Source organism: Falco cherrug, chromosome 4, assembly GCF_023634085.1.
Source record: "Falco cherrug isolate bFalChe1 chromosome 4, bFalChe1.pri, whole genome shotgun sequence".
NCBI classification, from domain to species: domain Eukaryota; kingdom Metazoa; phylum Chordata; class Aves; order Falconiformes; family Falconidae; genus Falco; species Falco cherrug.
In genome coordinates this window covers 29,474,689-29,493,912 of record NC_073700.1, presented here as the reverse complement: position 1 = coordinate 29,493,912, position 19,224 = coordinate 29,474,689, and the positions used below count along the sequence as shown (strand labels likewise).

General features: G+C 44.1%; 1 protein-coding gene across 1 annotated transcript; it reads right to left on the bottom strand.

The window, feature by feature from the left end:
* Positions 1 to 5,813: 5,813 nt before the first annotated feature.
* On the bottom strand, positions 5,814 to 17,293 carry LOC102050092 (cytochrome P450 3A9-like). Its single transcript, XM_005435645.4, has 13 exons — positions 17,145 to 17,293; positions 14,638 to 14,731; positions 14,173 to 14,225; positions 12,958 to 13,057; positions 12,247 to 12,360; positions 11,877 to 11,965; positions 10,694 to 10,842; positions 9,559 to 9,686; positions 8,832 to 8,916; positions 8,279 to 8,439; positions 7,627 to 7,853; positions 6,644 to 6,806; positions 5,814 to 6,440 (listed from the first exon to the last, which is right to left on the bottom strand). The coding sequence occupies exons 1-13, from the start codon at positions 17,213 to 17,215 to the stop codon at positions 6,342 to 6,344; spliced, it is 1,533 nt and encodes a 510-aa protein (XP_005435702.2). The 5' UTR covers positions 17,216 to 17,293; the 3' UTR covers positions 5,814 to 6,341.
* Positions 17,294 to 19,224: the final 1,931 nt, after the last annotated feature.

Genomic DNA, 19,224 nt, shown 5'->3' with positions numbered 1-19,224 from the left:
GAGGAAGAAGTGGGGAGAGGAAGAAGTAAGAGGAGAGAGAATATATGTCCTGGAGGAGGTGAGAGGAGGAGAAGGCAGCAGAGGGACTGGATGAAGAGTATGCTGGTGTAAAAGACCTTGTTGCATCTTGATGGTTTTGAGAGTGTTGTGACACTCCACATACGTCAAAGTGCTGATTAATGCTGAGACCTGAAGTGGTGAGAGCCATTTATGGATATCTGTGTAGTGTTCATCCCTCTGACACCCTGAGGTGTGTGGCAGGTCCTGGGACAGGACCTGAGGATGGTGCTGGCACCCAGGCTCTGTCAGGATATGTTGGGAGCTATCTCTTCTGAGTTAGCAACATAGCTGAGGGACAGGTGTCTGTAAGAGTGGGACCTGCCATAGCCTAGACCCAAGGACTGAAAACACTTGGATACTTTACTCGAAGGGGAGGCTTTGAAGTGTTAGCAATTTCTAGTTCTCAGTGTTGCTGGTGGTGTAGATCTCTGCTTTCCGCCTTAGAAAAATAGTATTATTTTATTTTTAAGTTAATACAAAACCATCAATAACTAAATGTAGTCCCTCTCAGACACAGAAACTTGAAAGGTCAACTTCTTAAACTCAAAGGCCCATGTTTCAAAAACTTATAGTAATATTTTTGACCCATTTTAATTGTCTTCCCTGAGATGTGCTTGAATGTCACTGCCCCTCCACGGGGATGCTGAGAACTGCTCGGTTTTGCTATTGCTGCTGAGAACAGATTTCTTTAACTGCTCTTGCTAGTGCTGCACAGAAGCTTAGCGCAGCAAGACGATAACAGCTAGGAGCTGGTGGTGAGAAGGCCTCTGAAATTCAGGTTGTGGGTTAGTAAAGAGCCCAAACTGACTGATTCTGTTGAAGTCGTGCAGAAAGATGGCAGTGGTTTTGGTATTTCAATGTCAAGAGCAGTTGTACACCTTGATGGTGCAAAGCAGGTAAATGCACCTGGTCCAGGCACCAAGTGTCTCACCTCCAAGTCCCCGGGTGGAGATCAGACCTGGTGCTGGAGAATCTCTCCAAAGACTAAATGGATACCCCTCTGCCCTTCGTGTGTGTATGTATGTACACACAGATGTGTGTGTATCTATATCTACACATACTTGCAAAGTCTGAAATAGCACAAGCTGTCTGTGTTTGCTGCACATTCTGTTTCTTAGGGCAACATTTAGACTGTGAACTCCCCGAAGAAAAGCCTATCTTGCTGAGTGTTTCCAACACGCCTAATCCTCCTGGGCTTTCATTTCCTGACTGGCTTTTAATGTAATGTAAAGATCAGAAATAATATCTTCCATTAAAACTTTATTAGGTAGTTCTTCCACTTAAGAGAGCTGTTTCACTTACTCCCAGCCAAATGAATTCCAGTCATTGAAAGCTAAACATGAAAATTCAGAAGGGGGAGGCAGAAAGCAACCCGCAGCCTTGGGAAGATGAGGAAAAACAGGAGTGGTGGGTTCAGTGACCTGTCTGAGAAGATGCACATAGCTCAGTACAGAGTCCTGGGCCAGAGCTATGTGTGACAGGGCATGAGAATACAACAGCCAGCATGGGAAATTTCTTGGCAAGGGGAGTATGCAAATGCATGTCCCCCACTTCTGCATCCTGCTGATTTTTTATTGGAGTCTGTTATAATTATTGGGAGCACCAGACATCTGCTTGCTTCCATGGATGTTGCTAAGGCTGCTGGTAGGCTGATTGATGTGTGGTTACCACCGGAGAGCAGCTTGAGTGGCAGCAGCTGACCTTGTTAGGAGCATCTGCATCACTCCTTACCTTCCCTCTGGCTTTTGCCATGACCTTTGGATACAGATCGATTTCAGATTAGTGTTTGTTAACAATAAATACCCTAAAATTAGGATCCAAGTAGACAAGTTTTGAAAAGGTTAGAGAAGCTCGGGGCAAGTTAGTGCAAGATTCTGCTTGCCATGCTGGTGGTTTGTCTGTGGTCTATTTTCCAAAAGTATTCTCCATTCATTACCTACAATTCCAGAGCAAAACCAGCTGGACAGCCCCAGGATGGGGGAGCTGTGGTGTGGCACCTGTGCCTTCTCAGCTGGGCTGTACAAAGCCCTGATAGTCCAGGGGATGGACTATAACTTATTTTTCTGGGCACATTATGGTGTGTTGATGGAACTAGCATTTTGCCAAGCAAAGAAGGGTAAATGCATCCAGCTGTACTGGACTGGCTTCACTTCATAAGTGACAGGCAAGGTCTGTCATTTTCCCTCCAACAGTTATATTGTCCTCCCCACTCCATTTGCAAACTTCTGGCTGCACAAATAGATCAAAGTATGCTTATGCATTATATATATATATGATATGGAAGCTGAAGGCCATGTCAGAAAATAAATTTGTATCTAGACATTGTACCCAGCCATGTAGGAAAGCCCACAGAGAGCATCGCTGATCATCAACTATGAACTGGTTAAATAAAAACTTTGATCCATATCATCAAAGGTATTTTGTGCATCTTTGCAACATCTTCAAGTGTTCAGTAACAAAAATAAAGCTCTGAGGGGTAAATTAACTGTGTCATGGGTGATATAAAGCTGCATCAGTACCTATAAAGTGCTGTAGCAATACAAGAGAATTGAAGTAATGAACAGAAATGCTCAGTTAGAGCTTTTTCCATATTTTATGTTAATCATTAGGGTAGAGCTGAAATTAGCTTTAATTGATATTAAGGGTTGAAAAAATGAATCCTCTGGAGAATGAGTCTCTTTAACCTTTAATGATGCAGTAAATAAAATATCCTGTCAACATTTGTGCAACAGTAAGGGTTTTCAAAATTCCATATCTGTATGGTGAGCGATTCAATATGCCTAATTCTCTCCATTACAGCAGATAAAAGTGATGTCAGTGCATAAATTCAGCTACAGGTTTTCCATGTTTCCAAGCTATCTGTCATACTCTGGTAATTCCCCATGCAGGCTTGTTACTTCTAATAGGGAGACAGAGAGAGGAAGGAGGGACTGAGAACTAAACAAATTCTGCACGCCAGCTTTTTCATTTGTGCACCTTCCAACTTGCAGGCTGCTGATGCCAGGGTATCAACAGAGATAATACCAGAAAGCAGAGGGGTAAGGTAAAAGGAGGAACGCTGCCTATTCTTCCTTTCAGGTGAAATATGTCTGAATAAGTTTCATCTTTCACTTTAAAGGCAAGGGAGAATTGCAAAAGATTTCAATACTTTAGGGACACTTAGTTTGGTAATAGTCAGGCCATTCTTCTATCTGTCAGGGCTCAGCCTGGTATTGAAACTCCTAATAACTGACTTGGTGAAGCGCATGAAATATTCCTCCGCTGTAAGCAGGAAACCTGTTTTTCATAAAATCCATTTGATCATCGCAATCAACTGAAAGTATTACATCATTTAGGCAAGTTACCGTAACATTGATGGTTACTCTGCTATAGCTAACTAAGAAACAGAAAACAAATCTCCCCACTCATTAACCACCTTTGTCTTTCTTCAGGACTGATACAATAGCAGTTCTCATATCATAGGGAATATAACTCCTCTGGAAAGTTCCCAGCAAGCCTTTCTGTATTAAGAGGAATACATTGCTGCATACTTATAGAAGCCTTCCTGAGTGATGCTGGTGTTTTACCAGGGTGTGAGGCTGTTATGCTTGCACAGTGATTCAACAATAACTTACCCGATGAGATACAACTGTAAAATCTGTAGGAAATGCATATTTTTTTAAGATGCTGGTGTAATATTGATTTTCTTCATTTTTTATTTTTTTTTTCCTTCTGAATTACGGTTTGGGAGGGTTTAGGGGAGGAATTGAAATAGAAGTGTCCCGAAAATAAGCTTGTACCTTGTACTGTGTTTGGAAGCTCTTGTCTCTGACAAAGACCCAGCTATCTTGGGACAATACAATGTCCCAGGCCTGCCAGGGATGCACTGAAACAGTTAAAGGAATCGGCAAAGGTCGAGATAAAGTAAATAAGTGTCACCAGTGCAAACATTAGAATTAATTGCCAATATGTCTGGTTTAAAAAGGAAACAGCCAAACCAGTGAGGAAAAAATTGTAATGAATGTATGGCTACTAGGACCAGCAGACCCTTGGCCAAGTCACATCCATTTCTGAGGGGTGGCCAGCAAAGCAACGGAAAGTGCTGGGAATGACGGAGGCAGCCCTTATAAGCACAGTAATTTTATGGAGTTAAGGCACAGAGGATCTAATTTTCTTTTAGAAGACTCATTACCATGATTTTGTTACACATTATTTATGGGCTGTTATGATAGTCCTGGCAGGTCATAATTGGCTGAAGCCAGAGAATTAGTCACATTTTTCACATTTGGAAGAATGATCTGTACAGTTACGCTAATGACTTCATTCCTGGACATGCCACGTGCTGGGCAAGGGCTGCCTGTCTTGGTACAGCTGAATTAACCCTTTCTGGCTCTAAGCGCCATGCAAAGGCACTTGATTCTGTTCATGAGACACCAAAATGAATTTTCTTTACTTCAGAGTTGCTGTTTGGCATGTAAGTGACTTGCTGCATTCGTGATGGTTTCCCCTTTCTTTCCCTTTCCTTGAGCCTGGCATTAGTTTTGCCTGGCACTATTTTGCTATGGGAGAAATGCATTTTTTTAATTAGTCCATCCATGCAGGGTTATTGGACTCTCCCCATCAGAGCTACTGCAGCAGTAAGACAGGCCCAGTTCTTCCACTGATGGTTTTTAACCCCTGGTAAAAGATGAGCAAGAGTTTAAACTGAGAAAGGACCTCATTGGCAGCATTCCTAACGATGCCTTGCAGTGTACATAACAAAACCCAAACAATTTTTCACAGGTGATGAATCAGAAGGGAGCACTATAATTGTTTTATCTGCCTTTTGGGACAGCACAAGCTGCTTAGTCTTGAATTAGAGCCTGGTGAATGTGGCTGCATCTTCCTGAAAAATTGACAGCTTTGACTTGGGGATTTCCAGTGATCGGGAATCCACTGCACTGCCAGCTGACCACTCCCAAACCCCTTAACTGCTGTTGCTAAAGAATGGACATGAATTCTTGAATAAATTTGTATTATGTTGGATCATGGCATTTGGGTCATGTTGCAGTTTTGTCTGCTAAACTACAGAGAAAAACATGTGGCCACAAGAGGGGATTATGGATAATTCAGAAAATATTGCCTTGAAATGAAGGATGCTGGGAGAAAGCTAAGGAGTGACTTGATCTGGTTTGCAGCTCTTCCAAAAACCTTTCCCATTCTTCTAGCATCCTTCTTGGTTTGTAGGTGTCAGGATTAGCACAGTATACTGGAGTTAACCGGTATGTGATGTTAGGACCCAGGAGAACCTCCCATCTGCTTTTTGATATTCCCTGTTTATTTGGTCAAAGCATCATGCTGCTGGCAGGACCAGTCCATAGGGCCCAAGCCATGGACTGCTTCGGAGCTGTTTAAAAGCAAAGCAGCTCACAGCAGGCTAACATCCCACCATGGGCAATGTGTAAACTCTATCCATGGCTCTGGGAGGCAAGACCCAGCTACAAGCTGTGTCCAGACAATTTCTCCAGGGGCAGTGGCCCTGCTGCTCTCCGCAATCCATCCTCTGCCACTGGAGGAGGGTTGGCCAGTGTTGAACTGAAAGCAACCTCTTAATCAAACTAAGTGGGACTTACAGTGTTTGTAAAATACTGTACAAATGGGAGGGTTTGATCGCATTAAATGAAGGATCAGATTCATTAAATTAAGTGGAAAGCAATGTACATGGATAATTTCAAGGGTTGAGGCTGAATATGGTTTTTAAATAGGAAGTGATCAGCCACTATACACAACACAGAGCAGCTCTCAAACATTTTTAATGACAGTATTTGTACACACTTTAGTTTAATTAACACATGGCACAGGAGAGGTTTGGTAACTAGGATGTAGTCTCACACCAGTCATCTCAATTATAACACATGAAATTTCAAGCATCAATACACCAAGAAGAATGTCACCCGTCCCTGCCCAGTGAGGTCTGGCGATTTGAATTTCTATCACACCTTGTTCCTCTTGGATGCAACAGTAATTTCTTCTCTCCAGATGGAGAAATCCCCTCAGAAGTTGATGATCAGCTTCACATTTGGATTTATTTCTCGTTTTCTGCAATCAAAATTAGGGGGACTGTGTATTGTCGCTGTCCAGTGATCCACGTTACGTTTCTGACAGCTATGTTTATTAGTAAATATGTAGTAATTGCTTCCAGAATTAACTAGAGCTGCTCTTCTGTGGCTGGATGTATAGGAGAGATTTCATGCGATGTGTGATCCCTTTGTTAGCACAACACTCATTAGACAGCGGAGAACTGTGGCAGGCGCAGCTGGGTTTTACGCCTCTGCAGGAGCGGTGCTGGTCCGCGGGACTAGCTTCAGCATGATGGGTTTCTCTGGTCTTAGCAATCCCTGTGAGCTCAGCTTGAGAGGGATCTGCAGCGACAAGAGGAATAACAACGCTTGGAGATAGACAAATGAAATAAGGAGAGATTAAAGGAAGGAAACTTGGCCACAGTTAGGGCATAACTGGATCCGTGGTGCCTGGGAGCGCACAGCATCTGGTGTCAGCACCCATGGCAAAAAACCCATCATCTGGTTCATCGCATGCGAGTTTAAAAACATTACATGCTCCTCACCTGAGTTTCTTTGCAGGTTTGGAAGGTGAAGTGTTGCAGTAGGATGGTGATGGCAACTTTCAGACTCAGGAGACCAAACCGCATCCCGATGCAGTTCCTGGGGCCAGCTCCAAAGGGTAGGTACGTATATGGGTCTATGGTGTCTTTGTTTTCCTTACTGAACCTGGATAATGACATGGGGAAAAGAAAGGAAGGCAGCAAAAACCCAGAGCTCTGTGTCTGTATTACTTATCCAGAGATCTCTTGCTGGTGCCCTACAGAGACTTGCTTGTTTGCTAAGGTATCTCGGTGTCCCCCAGCAACCAAGTGCTGTGTCAGAGTCCTTGTTCAGGACAGGGTGGGTTCCCACATGAGTTTCTGATTGTAATTGTGTCTGTCCAGACTAGTAGAAGTTGGAAGCGAGGTGAAAATCTAGGCAACGTGTTCTCCCAAGGTGACTGATATTTCCTGTCTGTTGTATTTGGTGAGAGAGAAACCAGAAGTCATCTTGGTTAGAGGCAGCTTGTGGCTTCATCTTGCTGAGAAAGAGGTAGATATCAATTATAAAAATAACCAGCTAGGGAGAATTTATTGCTTCCTCAGAAACAAGGAGGGAAGGGGACTGCAAGGATCAATTCTGGCAGATCTGGTAGCAAAGCCTATGTGAAGGGAACGAGTTCAGCAATGAAGATTATACAGAAGGATGGCTGGCAGTTACAAAAACTCACCGACTACCGACTCTGTCAGCAAGCCTAAAAACTGTATGCAAGCTGTTGTGAGGTATCAATGTTATTCTTCCAAGATTATGTTGTTTGAAACCCCGCTTTAAGCACAAAGCTCATTTTCTTCTTAAAATGACATTCCCATGAGCCTGCAATCTCTCACTGGTATTGTTTGTAAAAAGATGGGAAGAACACAATTAGGAAGCTAATCAGAGATTAATACTTAATTACTACATGGGGAAAAAGCAGCACATTTCTTCCCTTTCATTATGCTTTTTGTACCTTTCTGGTCTGAACTCCTCTGGGTTTGGCCAGTACTCAGGGTTGCGGTGGAGGGTATAGGGTGGGATTACAACAACAGTTCCTTTGGGAATCATCACTCCATTTATTTCTATGTCTCTCTTGCAGACTCTCTCAAGCCGTCCTCCAAGGGGAAAGAGCCGAAGGGTTTCATTCACTGTCATATCAAGATAGTCCAATTTCATGACTGCGTCGTATGTGAGAGGAGCCTGTTGGATGACAAGAGAAAGGTGTCCAGGTATGTTGGCATGAGGATTGAGTAGTCCTAAAATGACTGAGACCAGAGTGTCCCCAACCCTTACTGTCCCAACTATGACCTGGACTCACTGAAGACAAAATGCAAGGTAGAAATTGCATAACTGGTTTCATTTTCCATCCCTGAGTGATGAAATGCCTGGAAATCCACATCCACTTGCGCAGGGGTGGAGGATATGGCAGATGGGTTTGTGCAATGGGGTGGCCTGGAAGGTTTTGGTTGCCAAAAAAAAAAAATTGCTACAGGGCTCAGTTGTCTCAGGAGCTCTTGGAAGATCCTGTGGCAGGTGTTTAGGAGCTAAAGATTTCTCTTTGACTCGACTGAACAAGGAGGACAGGAAGGTCAGAGGGTCTTCACCATCGCTCAACACCCCCTTACCTTGTTGGGTAACACGGTGTCTATCTCCTCCAGCACTTTTTGCTGCACATCAGGATGCAGGGCCAGCTCATATGCTAGGAAGCAAAGTGTGTTGCTGGTGGCCTCGTATCCAGCAAATAAAAAGATGAATGCTTGTGACAGGATCTCTATGTCAGTCAGGCCTGTGGGGGGAAAATGTGAGGAGGTGAGCAAAACCAGCGCTGGCTGATGGTCTTGGCAAGGAACAGGCAGCAATGGGTGGGGTTGGGGCAGGTTTGTTGCAGTTGTTTTCTGATGACGCATTTATAGCTACCTTGTAATCTATGTTTGGGAAATGCCATTCAAAAGAGGAGCCAGATGATTTCCTGGGTATACGTTAATGGCATGGTGGTTGTATTCACTGGCAAAGCACCTGGGGGATTCCCCTTTGGTCTGATGCTGGCAACAAGGGACAGACTTCTGCCTGTCTGGAGGTGGTGGTGACCCACTGAGCCTTTCTCTGTGAAACAGCTCCCCATATTCTCCTTTTCTCCCACGGCCCCCGTTCCTCTGGTGAGTATTTGGCTGTTGTTACCTTTGTGTGAATGAGCAGTTCCATTGCTTCCATGACTGGTTGAGTCCTGGGATTCAATCATCAGCTGCAGAAAATCTACTCTGCCCTGAGAACAGTGGGAGAGTTCTTTGGTGATATGTCCCCTGGAGGGCTCAGATAAGCAGATCTCATAGCCTAAGCATAATTTTTAAACTGAAAGCATCCCTGAAACACGCGTGAATTCCTAATTGAATAACATAACACTTGCCTTTTATTTGGAAAACCTATCAGGTTGTTTTTGTGAAGCCATTGGAGTTGGGGAGTGAAGAAGTGTCTTGAATGCATTTTGGAAAAGGGATCCAAACTCTAAAAAGGAGAATTTTGCCAGGAAGTGGCTTCAGTTTTTGGGAAGTGAGAGGGAAAGGTGCAACCTTAAAAGGTGGTATTGATGCTTTTGTGCTGTTTACTCTGCTCTACCTAATCTTCAGGGAGTCTCTGATATCAAAACCTCTGTCAAACCCAAGCTTAGTCCAAATCTACCACACCTTTAGCTCCACATCAAGGGTGTACAAAGTCCACTTGCTTCTCTGCCAGGACTGGCCAGGCAAGGCTTTTCTGACAGTATTAAACCCAAGTGTTTACACTTAAGTAGATTCAGGGTTTTGCCGAGTCATTGTACTTCAGCTTCATCTTTGATATTAGCACCCTAATTATATATCATTTAAGTGTATTTTCTGCCACAATTGCTAGGAAATTCACGCTCACTTACATTGTGAGTCTCTTTTTCACGATCCTGCTTGATTTTGGCGACGGATCTCATGAAGAAATTTAGAGCATCCTTGGGGAAGATGTTTACATTCATCTTTGCCAAAAGAGGAATAACGAATGGGCATACAACTGAAAAACAAATTGAGAATAAAATTGCACACTAAAACTGCACATCATAAGATAGCTATGGAAGTTACTGAAGAAGTGATGATGCTACTGAGAAATTATTTCCTTTCTTGATTTCTTTACCTGGGAAAAGCCTTGACTTTGCCTTTTTTCCTCTTTCTCTTTCCCTTGGGATAGTTTGTTTTGATGTAACCCTCTGCCAAGTGGGCACAACTGAGCTGGGTATAAACATTGCTTTAGGAGCTGACCGAAGCACAGGCCACATTTTACCGAGGCACTATTCTAGAAGGACAGGTTATTTCTGTGCATTGTACAGCACTACAGCAGGAATGTGGCTCAGAAGAGAAATATTGCAAATTCTGAATTCATTTTTTTCAGGCTGAGCTATTCACCACCATGCTGTGCTCATACGCATATTTTCAAGTCCCCTTCAGAGCATTTCCTTCATCATGGAAACTAGCTCTTGAGCTGGTGTATAGCTTCATAAAATCTCCAGCACTAGAGCCTGCTCTATGTAGATCACAACTTTCTTTGTATTTTAGCAAGGTATCTAATCTTGATTTAAAGCTGCAAGTGATAGAAGGTCCACCACAATCACTGCTAAGCTATTGCACTGCTAGGAAATTGCATCTAATTACAGTCCCCACTCAGCACTCACTTCCAGAAAACTCACTTCAGATAGCACCACCCTCCTCAAACCTCACAGCTGAACTTGCTTTTCAACCCCCAAATCACTTTCCAGCACTTTTATTTGGATATTGCCTGGGATGTTCATGTTCCTTGCATTGCGGACACTGAAGGTGGAGGAAGCTTTTTACCCACTGCCTTCCTTGAGTTTTAGCATGAAGCTAACAGTGAGGAAACAATGAGACGAGGCATTAGGACTTCCACCCTAGCTAGAGAAGCTGTTTAGTGCATTCTATACATATTACCCATTCTAACACGCATGCTGAAGTCACACTTCAACAGTACTCTGACACCTGACTGAGGTTTTCAACAAAGTCACTTACATATAAGGATGAACAATGGGTCAAAAAAATCAAACTTGACCAGCTTCTGCATCTCTCTGACAAAGGGGTCTTTGGGGTTGTTCATTGAGTCGATGTTCACACCAAACGAAGTGCCGGTGATGACATCCATGCTGTAGCTTCCAAAGATACTGAGGAAAGATGGAAAAGCTAAACTGTGGTTAAATATTTGGACCAAGCGAATATATTTTTCCTAATGTCTATGTGACATTCAAATATAAAGTCTCATAAGACTACCTGCCCTGGTTTTGGAAAGGAAATCGGATATATAGTAACTGAAAAGCACTTATAGTGAAAGGGATAGATTTTTTTTTTTTAGAGAGCTTTGGTTTCAAGCCTGTGTGGGTTTTGAAATATAACGCTTTTCTGAGGATTTTTAAAACAGCATGTAGCTACATGAACGGGTTAGTGCAAGGGGAGGATGTGGCTCTCAAGCACGTTAATGTTAGCTTCATGGGGAGGGGTGGTAACACCTTGCTTCGAACATGTCATGAAAATGGTCTTGTTTAACCCAGCACAGCCCTATACTATTGCAAGCTGTCCAAGTTTTCCCCTTATGTGGGGGTTTTAGCAGGTGAGAGCTTTGCTTGTGTGTGACTACTGGTGTGTAGCTGCACCTTCTGCAGTTGTGCTTTGAAATTGGGGGTGCAATGCAGTTTTTGTTCCAGAGCGCATATGGAGGACACAGATGATGATGACATACCTAGGGCCACACTACAGCCTCCCTCCCCTCAGCAATGGGGCAAGTGATGGACAAGCATCCCATGGTGCTGTGTGGGGCAGAGAGGCCAGCAAGCCCTCATCTCTGCAGCATAAGGTGGTGGTGCACAGAGATCCTGAGCATATGCAGGGAAAAAAACCTCAGTTTTCCTGGCAGATTTGGGGTTGTCTTGGGTCTGTGGATTCATAAAGCTGTGATGGAGTATTTTTTCCCCATCTAATTTTCTTCAGAAGAATTCTCTGGGTCTCTGCTTCTAGGAAGTTTCACTAACATCCCAGCTAAAATTTTTCTTTTCAAATTTCAGCCAGGCTTTCAGCTCGCCCCCTTCCTCATTTCAGAGGTCTGCTTTACCCAGTGAGTGATCTGCATTGCCAGTAACAAATAAACCACAGCACTTGCTAACAAGCTTTGCTGCTCAGCCTGCTGCTCCTAGCAGCTACTTACTCCTTTACAGTTAGAGCCTGGTCCTTTTCCACTCTCTTTTGAACATTTTTCACCAAAACTTCCCCATAGTGCTTTATTATATGGAACATCTGTAACACAAACCAGGTATGGTCACTTAAGTATAGTACATTTTACTGCTTTAAGACAGGCTTACAAAGACTCCAGGGAGTTTCATGAATATTTACAAATAAGGTCTCTCTGCTAAGGTTTTATTTTAGGCCTTTTTTGTTTTAATTTAGGCATAAATTAAACAGGCCAGCTTAGTTGCCAGGCTCTGACTAAAGAAATAGGACCCCTGTGACAACCTCAGCCTGAAAACACTGTCTACTGACTTTCTGATTTAGTTTGTACCTGTTCCTCTGTGTTTTACCTCCTTTAGCTTCCCACTGGTGAAGGTTGGAGAGAGCACAGTGCGAATCCTTTTCCACTGTTCGTCTTCGGCTAATGAGATGGCGTTGCTCAGCACCCCTACTAGTTCCATACGCTAGAGGGGAAAAAGGCAAGGTGTTAATCCCAGGAAAGATAGGGGCTTCATTGCAAGGATGGGGATGTAGCGTGCAAGTCCCTGCCCAGGCTGTTTCAGGGGCATTACTATTGGCAGCTGCAAACAGCCTTTCCTGAGCCACACATACATAAATAATCCCCTTTCCAGCAGTAGACCAGCTGTGAGATGCCATTTCCATATCCAGAACAAGTAACCCAGCAAGCCCAACATATACATATGGGTGCCCACCCCTAGCTGTGCCACCCAGAGCCTGCATCCCAGCTGGTGGTACATGTGCTAGCTGGACCTTTATGGGTTCCTGTGTGCTCACACATTCAAATTCATCCATTCATATATATATATATGTATAGGTGTAAGAGCAGAATTTGTCTGATGTGCAGGCAAACCGCTTGCTCTGCCAGCCTGGGTATGCGGTCCCCAGCCTGTAAGGCAGGGGAACAGTGACATGCAGTGGCCATTTACAGTAGTCCCTATAGCACAGTCACTCGTCCCCTGTGGGAGCCCTGCTATGTGCTTGTCTTCTCCTGTTCTTTGTTTTCTGGGCTCTGTGGTACACCACGATGCTTCCGCTCTTACCCTGCGGTTGGTAAAGGTGGAGTAACACTCTTTAACCAGCACAGATTTAATGATCTGGGGGTCCACGACAGCCATCACAGGTTGCCTGCCATCGTAAATCCTGGTGGGGGAAGAGAAGACAGATAAACAACCCCAGATAGTTGATGTACAAGACTTGGCTGCTGCCCATGAAACAAAATGTGTTACACAAATGCCTCTCCCACACCAGCCTTGATGTTCTGCAGATGCCAAAGTACAGAAATGTAGAGATGGAAAAGGACTCCTAGGCCTTCTCCCATCTGGTTTTGTGAATGATAAAGGGGCCTAAACACCTTCTAAATTCATTGGGAAATGAGCAGGACTCAGTCCCTCAAAGGACCGGATACTAAATGAAGCAAGCGTCTTCCCTTTCTCCCCTGACTCTCCGTGTTTTTCCAGGCACTTAAACACATTACAGTATTAGAAGGAAACTTGTTCGACCCCTTTCAGGCTCTTGAATTGGGTGCCTGGAGACCTGGGCTAACAGCATGGAAATTTCCTTGGAGATGTAATTCAATCCTTGTTTTTGTCTTTTTAATCTGCCAGTTCTGAATGCTTTCATGGAACAGATGTAGATTAAGCGGATTTGTGCACTTCCCCATTTATGCAAAGATATCTTTTCCAGACTCCATTTTTAAAGTTGCTATAGGGACCAATGGATGCAGTATAGAGTGTATGCAAGTTTGTAAGCCAGGTTACAACAAGTAGAGATAAAAGCCATGGGAGATGTCCAGAGCAGAGCAAAGATAACTGCACTAGCTCCCACCACCGCAGGCACGGATCAGCAGCACGAGGAAGTTGGCAGGCTTTGGATCTGTTTCTTTGCTCTGCCTTGGGAGTCACTCACATGCTTCTGCAGTTGACAAACTAGAAGAACCCAACCTCCCAGTTCCAGATTTTCCCTTAAGTAGATAGTTTAGCTGCTGATTTTGTTAGGAGCAGGTGAAGGCCTTTGATTATCAGCTCTAAAACAGCTTTCCTAGTGTAGGTCAAAGCAATTTCCACATAGTGTAACAGCACAGCCCTGCAGTCGTCAGGCTTTGATGTAAACTACCATGAGCACCCCGTCATTGCCATGCTTGTGCTAGGACCATCAGGGCAGCAGGTAGAGGAAAAGAAGCTTTCCCAATGGATTTTTTCTCCCTTTTGTATGGATTCTAGATTTACCTTAAGAAGAGATCAGTGGTTCATACTCACCCCCAGACTTTCCCATATTTCTGGAAACACTCATTGTCAAACTCCAAGAAACCCTATGGAAAATAATTTAAAAATCATCTCAGAGAGGGTACAGAGGAGGGGATGATGTTGGATATGGTGGGTTGGGAGGAATATCTGTTCCTGAACTGATGTTCAAATCTGACTTCTGAGTTCTACTCCTCTCCAAAAGCATCGTGAAGGACAGCAGAAATGGCCATCATGCTTGTGAATGAGCTAGGCACTGGCAAAGGGCAGCTGTGAATCAACCACCCACGAGTGCTTGTTTGGGGATGCTGTAAAGGCGAGGTGTGTGTTACTGAGCCCTTATCCCACATTGGCCTCTGCACAACTCGTGCATTAGAGTGGAGCTTGGCATTTGGAGATAACTTATCATGGCCATGTTATCATACGGCTGTATGAGCAAAAGCAAATATTTCTGGAGCCAGGAAGGCTTCAGTCACTTACTTTGCGATATTCCAGGCACGTCCCAAAGAAAGGCAGAGGTCTTGGCCCAGGAATACCCAACTTCTTGAAGACACCAAACGGCCAGGTTCCATATCTGTGGGACAGAAAAGCGAGTGCTCCACCAGCATGGCATCGGGGCTGCAAGCTCTCCTAAACCTGGAGGCTGCAGCAACGTCCCTTTGGAGACAAGGTAGAGGAGTAAAAAAGGGGGCCCGAAAGAAAATTCCCTTTATAAGCTACTTAATAAACATGGCAAGGCTTACTGCTGCCATGCAAAGCTTCAGAGAGATCACTCTGATGTGAAAGCAGCCATCTCCTAAAGGCATAGGTGCTCTGGTGGGAACGGGACCTTAGTGCCTTCAGCAAAAGTCAAGAGCGGAGCTCATTGCCAACCAAAGGAGAGGTAGAAAAGGGAGCTGGAAGAAGGAACGCCAAGCTTATGTGTTGTTATTGAAGAGAAATCAAAGCAATGCCAGAAGTGTTGTCCCAAACAAGGTTTTTGTCAAGCTGCACTTTAATTTCATTTATTGTTTTCCCTCCCCTTAGCCTGGCATTAGTTCCATGGTGCATCAGGAATTCTTGTCATGATGGTTTTCTCTTTAGATTTTATTGACAGCTTTGCAGATTTCTTTCCTCTGAAGCACCCTTTCTGGCAGCTGTAAAGTTATTACTTCTACCTCGGGGCCTTCTGTTTCTCAACAAGGGCCTGGGCTGCAGCCCTTTGAAGCTTGTCTTTGGCTGTGTTGAAAGAGCTCCTCAAAATATTTGTTTTTAGCTAGTAGCTACAGCTTCCCAAGTGAGTGGTTCATTGCAGAAGCGATGTAAAACTGCAAAGGTTTGGCAAAGGGATGTTATCAGAGACCCGCTTGGGGCCACACAGCAGCAGCCACTCAACCAGCATCTTGAGGATGCTTTCCTGAAAAGTCTAGGCCGAGACTTAGGGGGATTTTCCTCACAATTAATAATATTTTCTAAATCTGGGGGACCGCAGATGAGATAAGTCCTCCCAGCACAGGTCCTGCCAGAGCACAAAAGCAGACCTCTTCTTATGTTCCAAACGGAGCAGGCAAAAAACAGGGAACGGGGTGTTAGCAGGTGCAGAAATGTTTCACAGAGCTCAATTTGTCAATGTCTAACCTTTTCTGTCAAAGGTTAACTCAGTACTAGGTATAAAATGTTGGTGGATTCTCATTTCAAATGTTTATGGGCAGCCAGAGCTATGGGAGGGTCAGGAAATGCCAGGCTGGGCTGGTTACAAAGCCCAGAAAGGCTATAAGAACATAGGCTAGGTTTAATCCATTTGAAACATGGCCAGGAAAATGTAGTCTAATGCTCTTATGACTCAAATGTGACATGGTTTTCTGCTGGCTTAGAAGGGCCATTCAGAGTAAAGAGAGAAATAATCAGTACTGCTTCTTACCATGGATGTGAACCAGAAATGCCTGATACTCCTTCATGTGTGAAGTAGGACAGCATTGCCCCAGATGGACAAGAAGCATCTGAACAACTTCCCTGTGCTAATGGGCAGTGAAAATTCTATTTTAAGCACAGATACCAGAACACAAAGATCTGAGCTCTGTCCCTGTCGCAACAGCAAAATTGCAAGTAGCTGCAGAAGGTGGGAGTCTGGTAACCAGCAATCTCAGATGGCCACAGAGTTATTGAACGATGAGGGTATGGGTCAATAATGAGGGTGGGGGGTTTGGTTTGGTTTGGGGTTTTTGTTTGTTTGTTTGTTTGTTTTTAGGAGTCTGTCCCAAACAGGCTTTTGAGTGATCCAAATCCCAAGGAAGGGTTTGAAAAACAGGGCTAAAAGTTTCAGAGCTTACTGAACTGCTGTGGTCGGAGCATTGCCAGGGCAGACAAATGGGTTGTGCTCATGTGCACCGCATTAATCGTTAAGGTTTATGGTTTGTCAGTCCAGCCTTGTTGGCAGGGGCTGCCAGCAGAGACGTTGTGTGTCCCAGCAGAAGGGGGGTTTCAGCCAGCCCTGCCACGCTGCAGCACTGAACAGCATCAGCAAAACAGATGAAAACATTTTCTAAGAACTTATCCTATGAGTCCTCTTTTTCTTCTGCCTTTCTGCTGCTCTCCACCTTTGCTAGTCATGCATAGGGTCAGCTGCTCCACAGGGCAGGCTCAGTCAGGGAGGCACAGCCTCCCTTAGGCTGTATTTCTGTGGGAAATAACCTAACAGATCACAATCCTCACTGAGCCAGCACCCTTCTGGCAACAAATGCCTGCCACTATTATTATTCAATTATCGCTTTGATGCTCAGCAGCAAGATCCTAACAGTGCAGGGGAGTACTCCAATCCCCAGTGTAAGACCATGTGTCTATATGGTCTTCAGACTCTTCTGCTACTTCCCAGATCCTTGTTAGAGGCTGGAAATCTAGAAATCACACCTACATGTTTGCTCTTCAGCAGACTAGTTGCATGAAAACAAACAACGGCAAGAACAGGGAAATGGCATGAGCAAAGAACCAATAAAGAATATTTTACTCACGCTACCAGGAGGGCTATGAAAATAAGCAAAAGGGCCCACGTCTCCACCGAGCAGGAGGGAAGGAGGTTCATCCTGGTTCTTCTCTGGCTGGCTTCGAGTTCTGTCTTGGTGCGTTTGTCACAGGGATGTGGCAAATAGGAGTGTTTCACAATGTGCAAATCTTTTGTGTCCAGTCATACGATTTCGAGGCCCTCCTCCTGGCACGAGGGAGGAGCAGTGGAAGGCAAAGGTAACAAAATATGCTAATCTGGAAAACATGATTCCTGTGATAGATCAATGCCTGGCTACACTGTTGAAGGTTCAAATTATTTCATGCATCTGTTGCCAGGCACTTGAACTAGTCTCACTGTTGTAATAGTACTAACTGATTTCTCACTGAGTAATGCTCCTGGGCTCCTACACCAAAATAAATAAAACCAAGTTACCATGAAAAGGCAAATCCCAAAGCAGGTGTCAGAGCTGATTTACAAAAGGGAAAGAGAAGTGAAAAGGTTATTCATATATTGTATGACAAGATCTTTTCTGGCAGCTGAATTAACTTTGGCAGAATTGAAGATTTTGTTTAAAATATCTTTCTTTCTGTGTCGTGAAGAGCAAGTGCTGCCTGCTTCTGCCTGTGGTGGGTCAGGAGCAGCTTCTAACAAAGGCAGGAATTTGCCCCCTGTGAAGGCTTTAGAAGGCCACCTTGTTTGCTGGCTTGAGGCTAGGCATTTTGTAAGAAAAATAGTGTTGTTCCACAAGTGTAAGCAGCTAAAGTACCACCACTTCCAAACCACCAGCTCATGGCTCATGAATAAGAATCCCACCATTCTGCAGCAGCTGGCAAAAATACACTAGCGAAGGGAAAACACAAATTTCATAATGCTTTTCCTGTAAGGATGGTGTGGAAAAGCACTTGCATCCTAGGGGTCTGAACCTGCTAAAAGCTGATTATGATGGTGGAGAAAATTGGGCTAATTGGAAGGTGTTTGTTCGTGGTCATAATGTTAGGGCAAGAGCCTAGATGTTTTGCATGGATGTGTACTTATTGCATCTTTAGGGCTTCATTCAGAACTCTAAAATGAGCCATCCTTCCTGTTGGCAGAACCATTGTCTTCAAAAGCCAGTTTACTGACTGCGCTGGGTACAAACAACTGGGTGTTGTAAATACTGGGCCCAGCAAATGCCTCGTGTTTCTGCGGATGTTGCGGTGATTGATGCTGGGTTGACTGAAAAGTGCATCTCAGTTCATGTGGTGATACGAGAGACATTCTGAGAGTCATCATCTGAGTTATCTCGGCAGTGTTTGTATCTCATTTCACCTTTGCCTGGCCTTTGCTCTGACCTTCAGAGACAACTCAGTTGCAGATAATTTTGTAATAAACACAGTTTAGTTTACTTTTACATGAACAGGCAAGTTCATGACATAGTTATACAAGCCTGTGTCAGGTCCCACCTTGCTTGATTCAGAGATGTTGAAAGAGCATGTGATTAAATAGGTGCTTTCCCATCCAGGAGCTTGTCACAGCATCAATTGTTGTTCCAGGGTCCCCCTTTCCGCATTTTGACATCGTCTTGAAATCTGAATTTACTGGGCACCAAATGTTGCCAAATCACCGTGTTGGGAAACAGGTTAATGAAGTTTATTCATGAAACAGAATTGCTCTAGGAGTCTCCATCCTCAGTAAAAATAAACCTCAATCCTTGTCCTGTTTGAGTCATGTTTAAGATTAAGAACAGTCTCTGGAAAAACTTGTAAAAAAACAGATAGGTGCAAAGTCTTGCTGCTGGTTTTGCATTGCAGTCTTACGATCTCTGCTAAATGGACTGCGCCTATTGACTTAGAACAAACAAATAAAATCCACCACCCCCTTGAGAAAGCTGATAGAGAAACAAACAAACAAACCCTCACGTGATTAATCCATGCCAGGGGAAAGTCAATGACGCAGGAGCAAATGACAGATTTTCACATGACATGTAAGCCCAGCTCAGAGCTGGGTTTATGACTAACTTGTTCTATATTAAAACTGGAAACCTCCAGCTCTAGGCTGTGGTGCCTCCAAAGCTGTGAGGGGGTATGGCAAGCCAGCCGGGAGGTCAT

Excerpts from the sequence above, each read along its gene's own strand:
- LOC102050092 (XM_005435645.4), bottom strand. The coding sequence starts at position 17,215 with ATGAACCTCCTTCCCTCCTGCTCGGTGGAGACGTGGGCCCTTTTGCTT. Across the intron at positions 13,058-14,172 it reads AAATATGGGAAAGTCTGGGG|GATTTACGATGGCAGGCAAC; the intron begins GTGAGTATGAAC and ends TTCCCCCACCAG. Across the intron at positions 6,441-6,643 it reads AAACCTGCAAAGAAACTCAG|ATCCCTCTCAAGCTGAGCTC; the intron begins GTGAGGAGCATG and ends TTGTCGCTGCAG.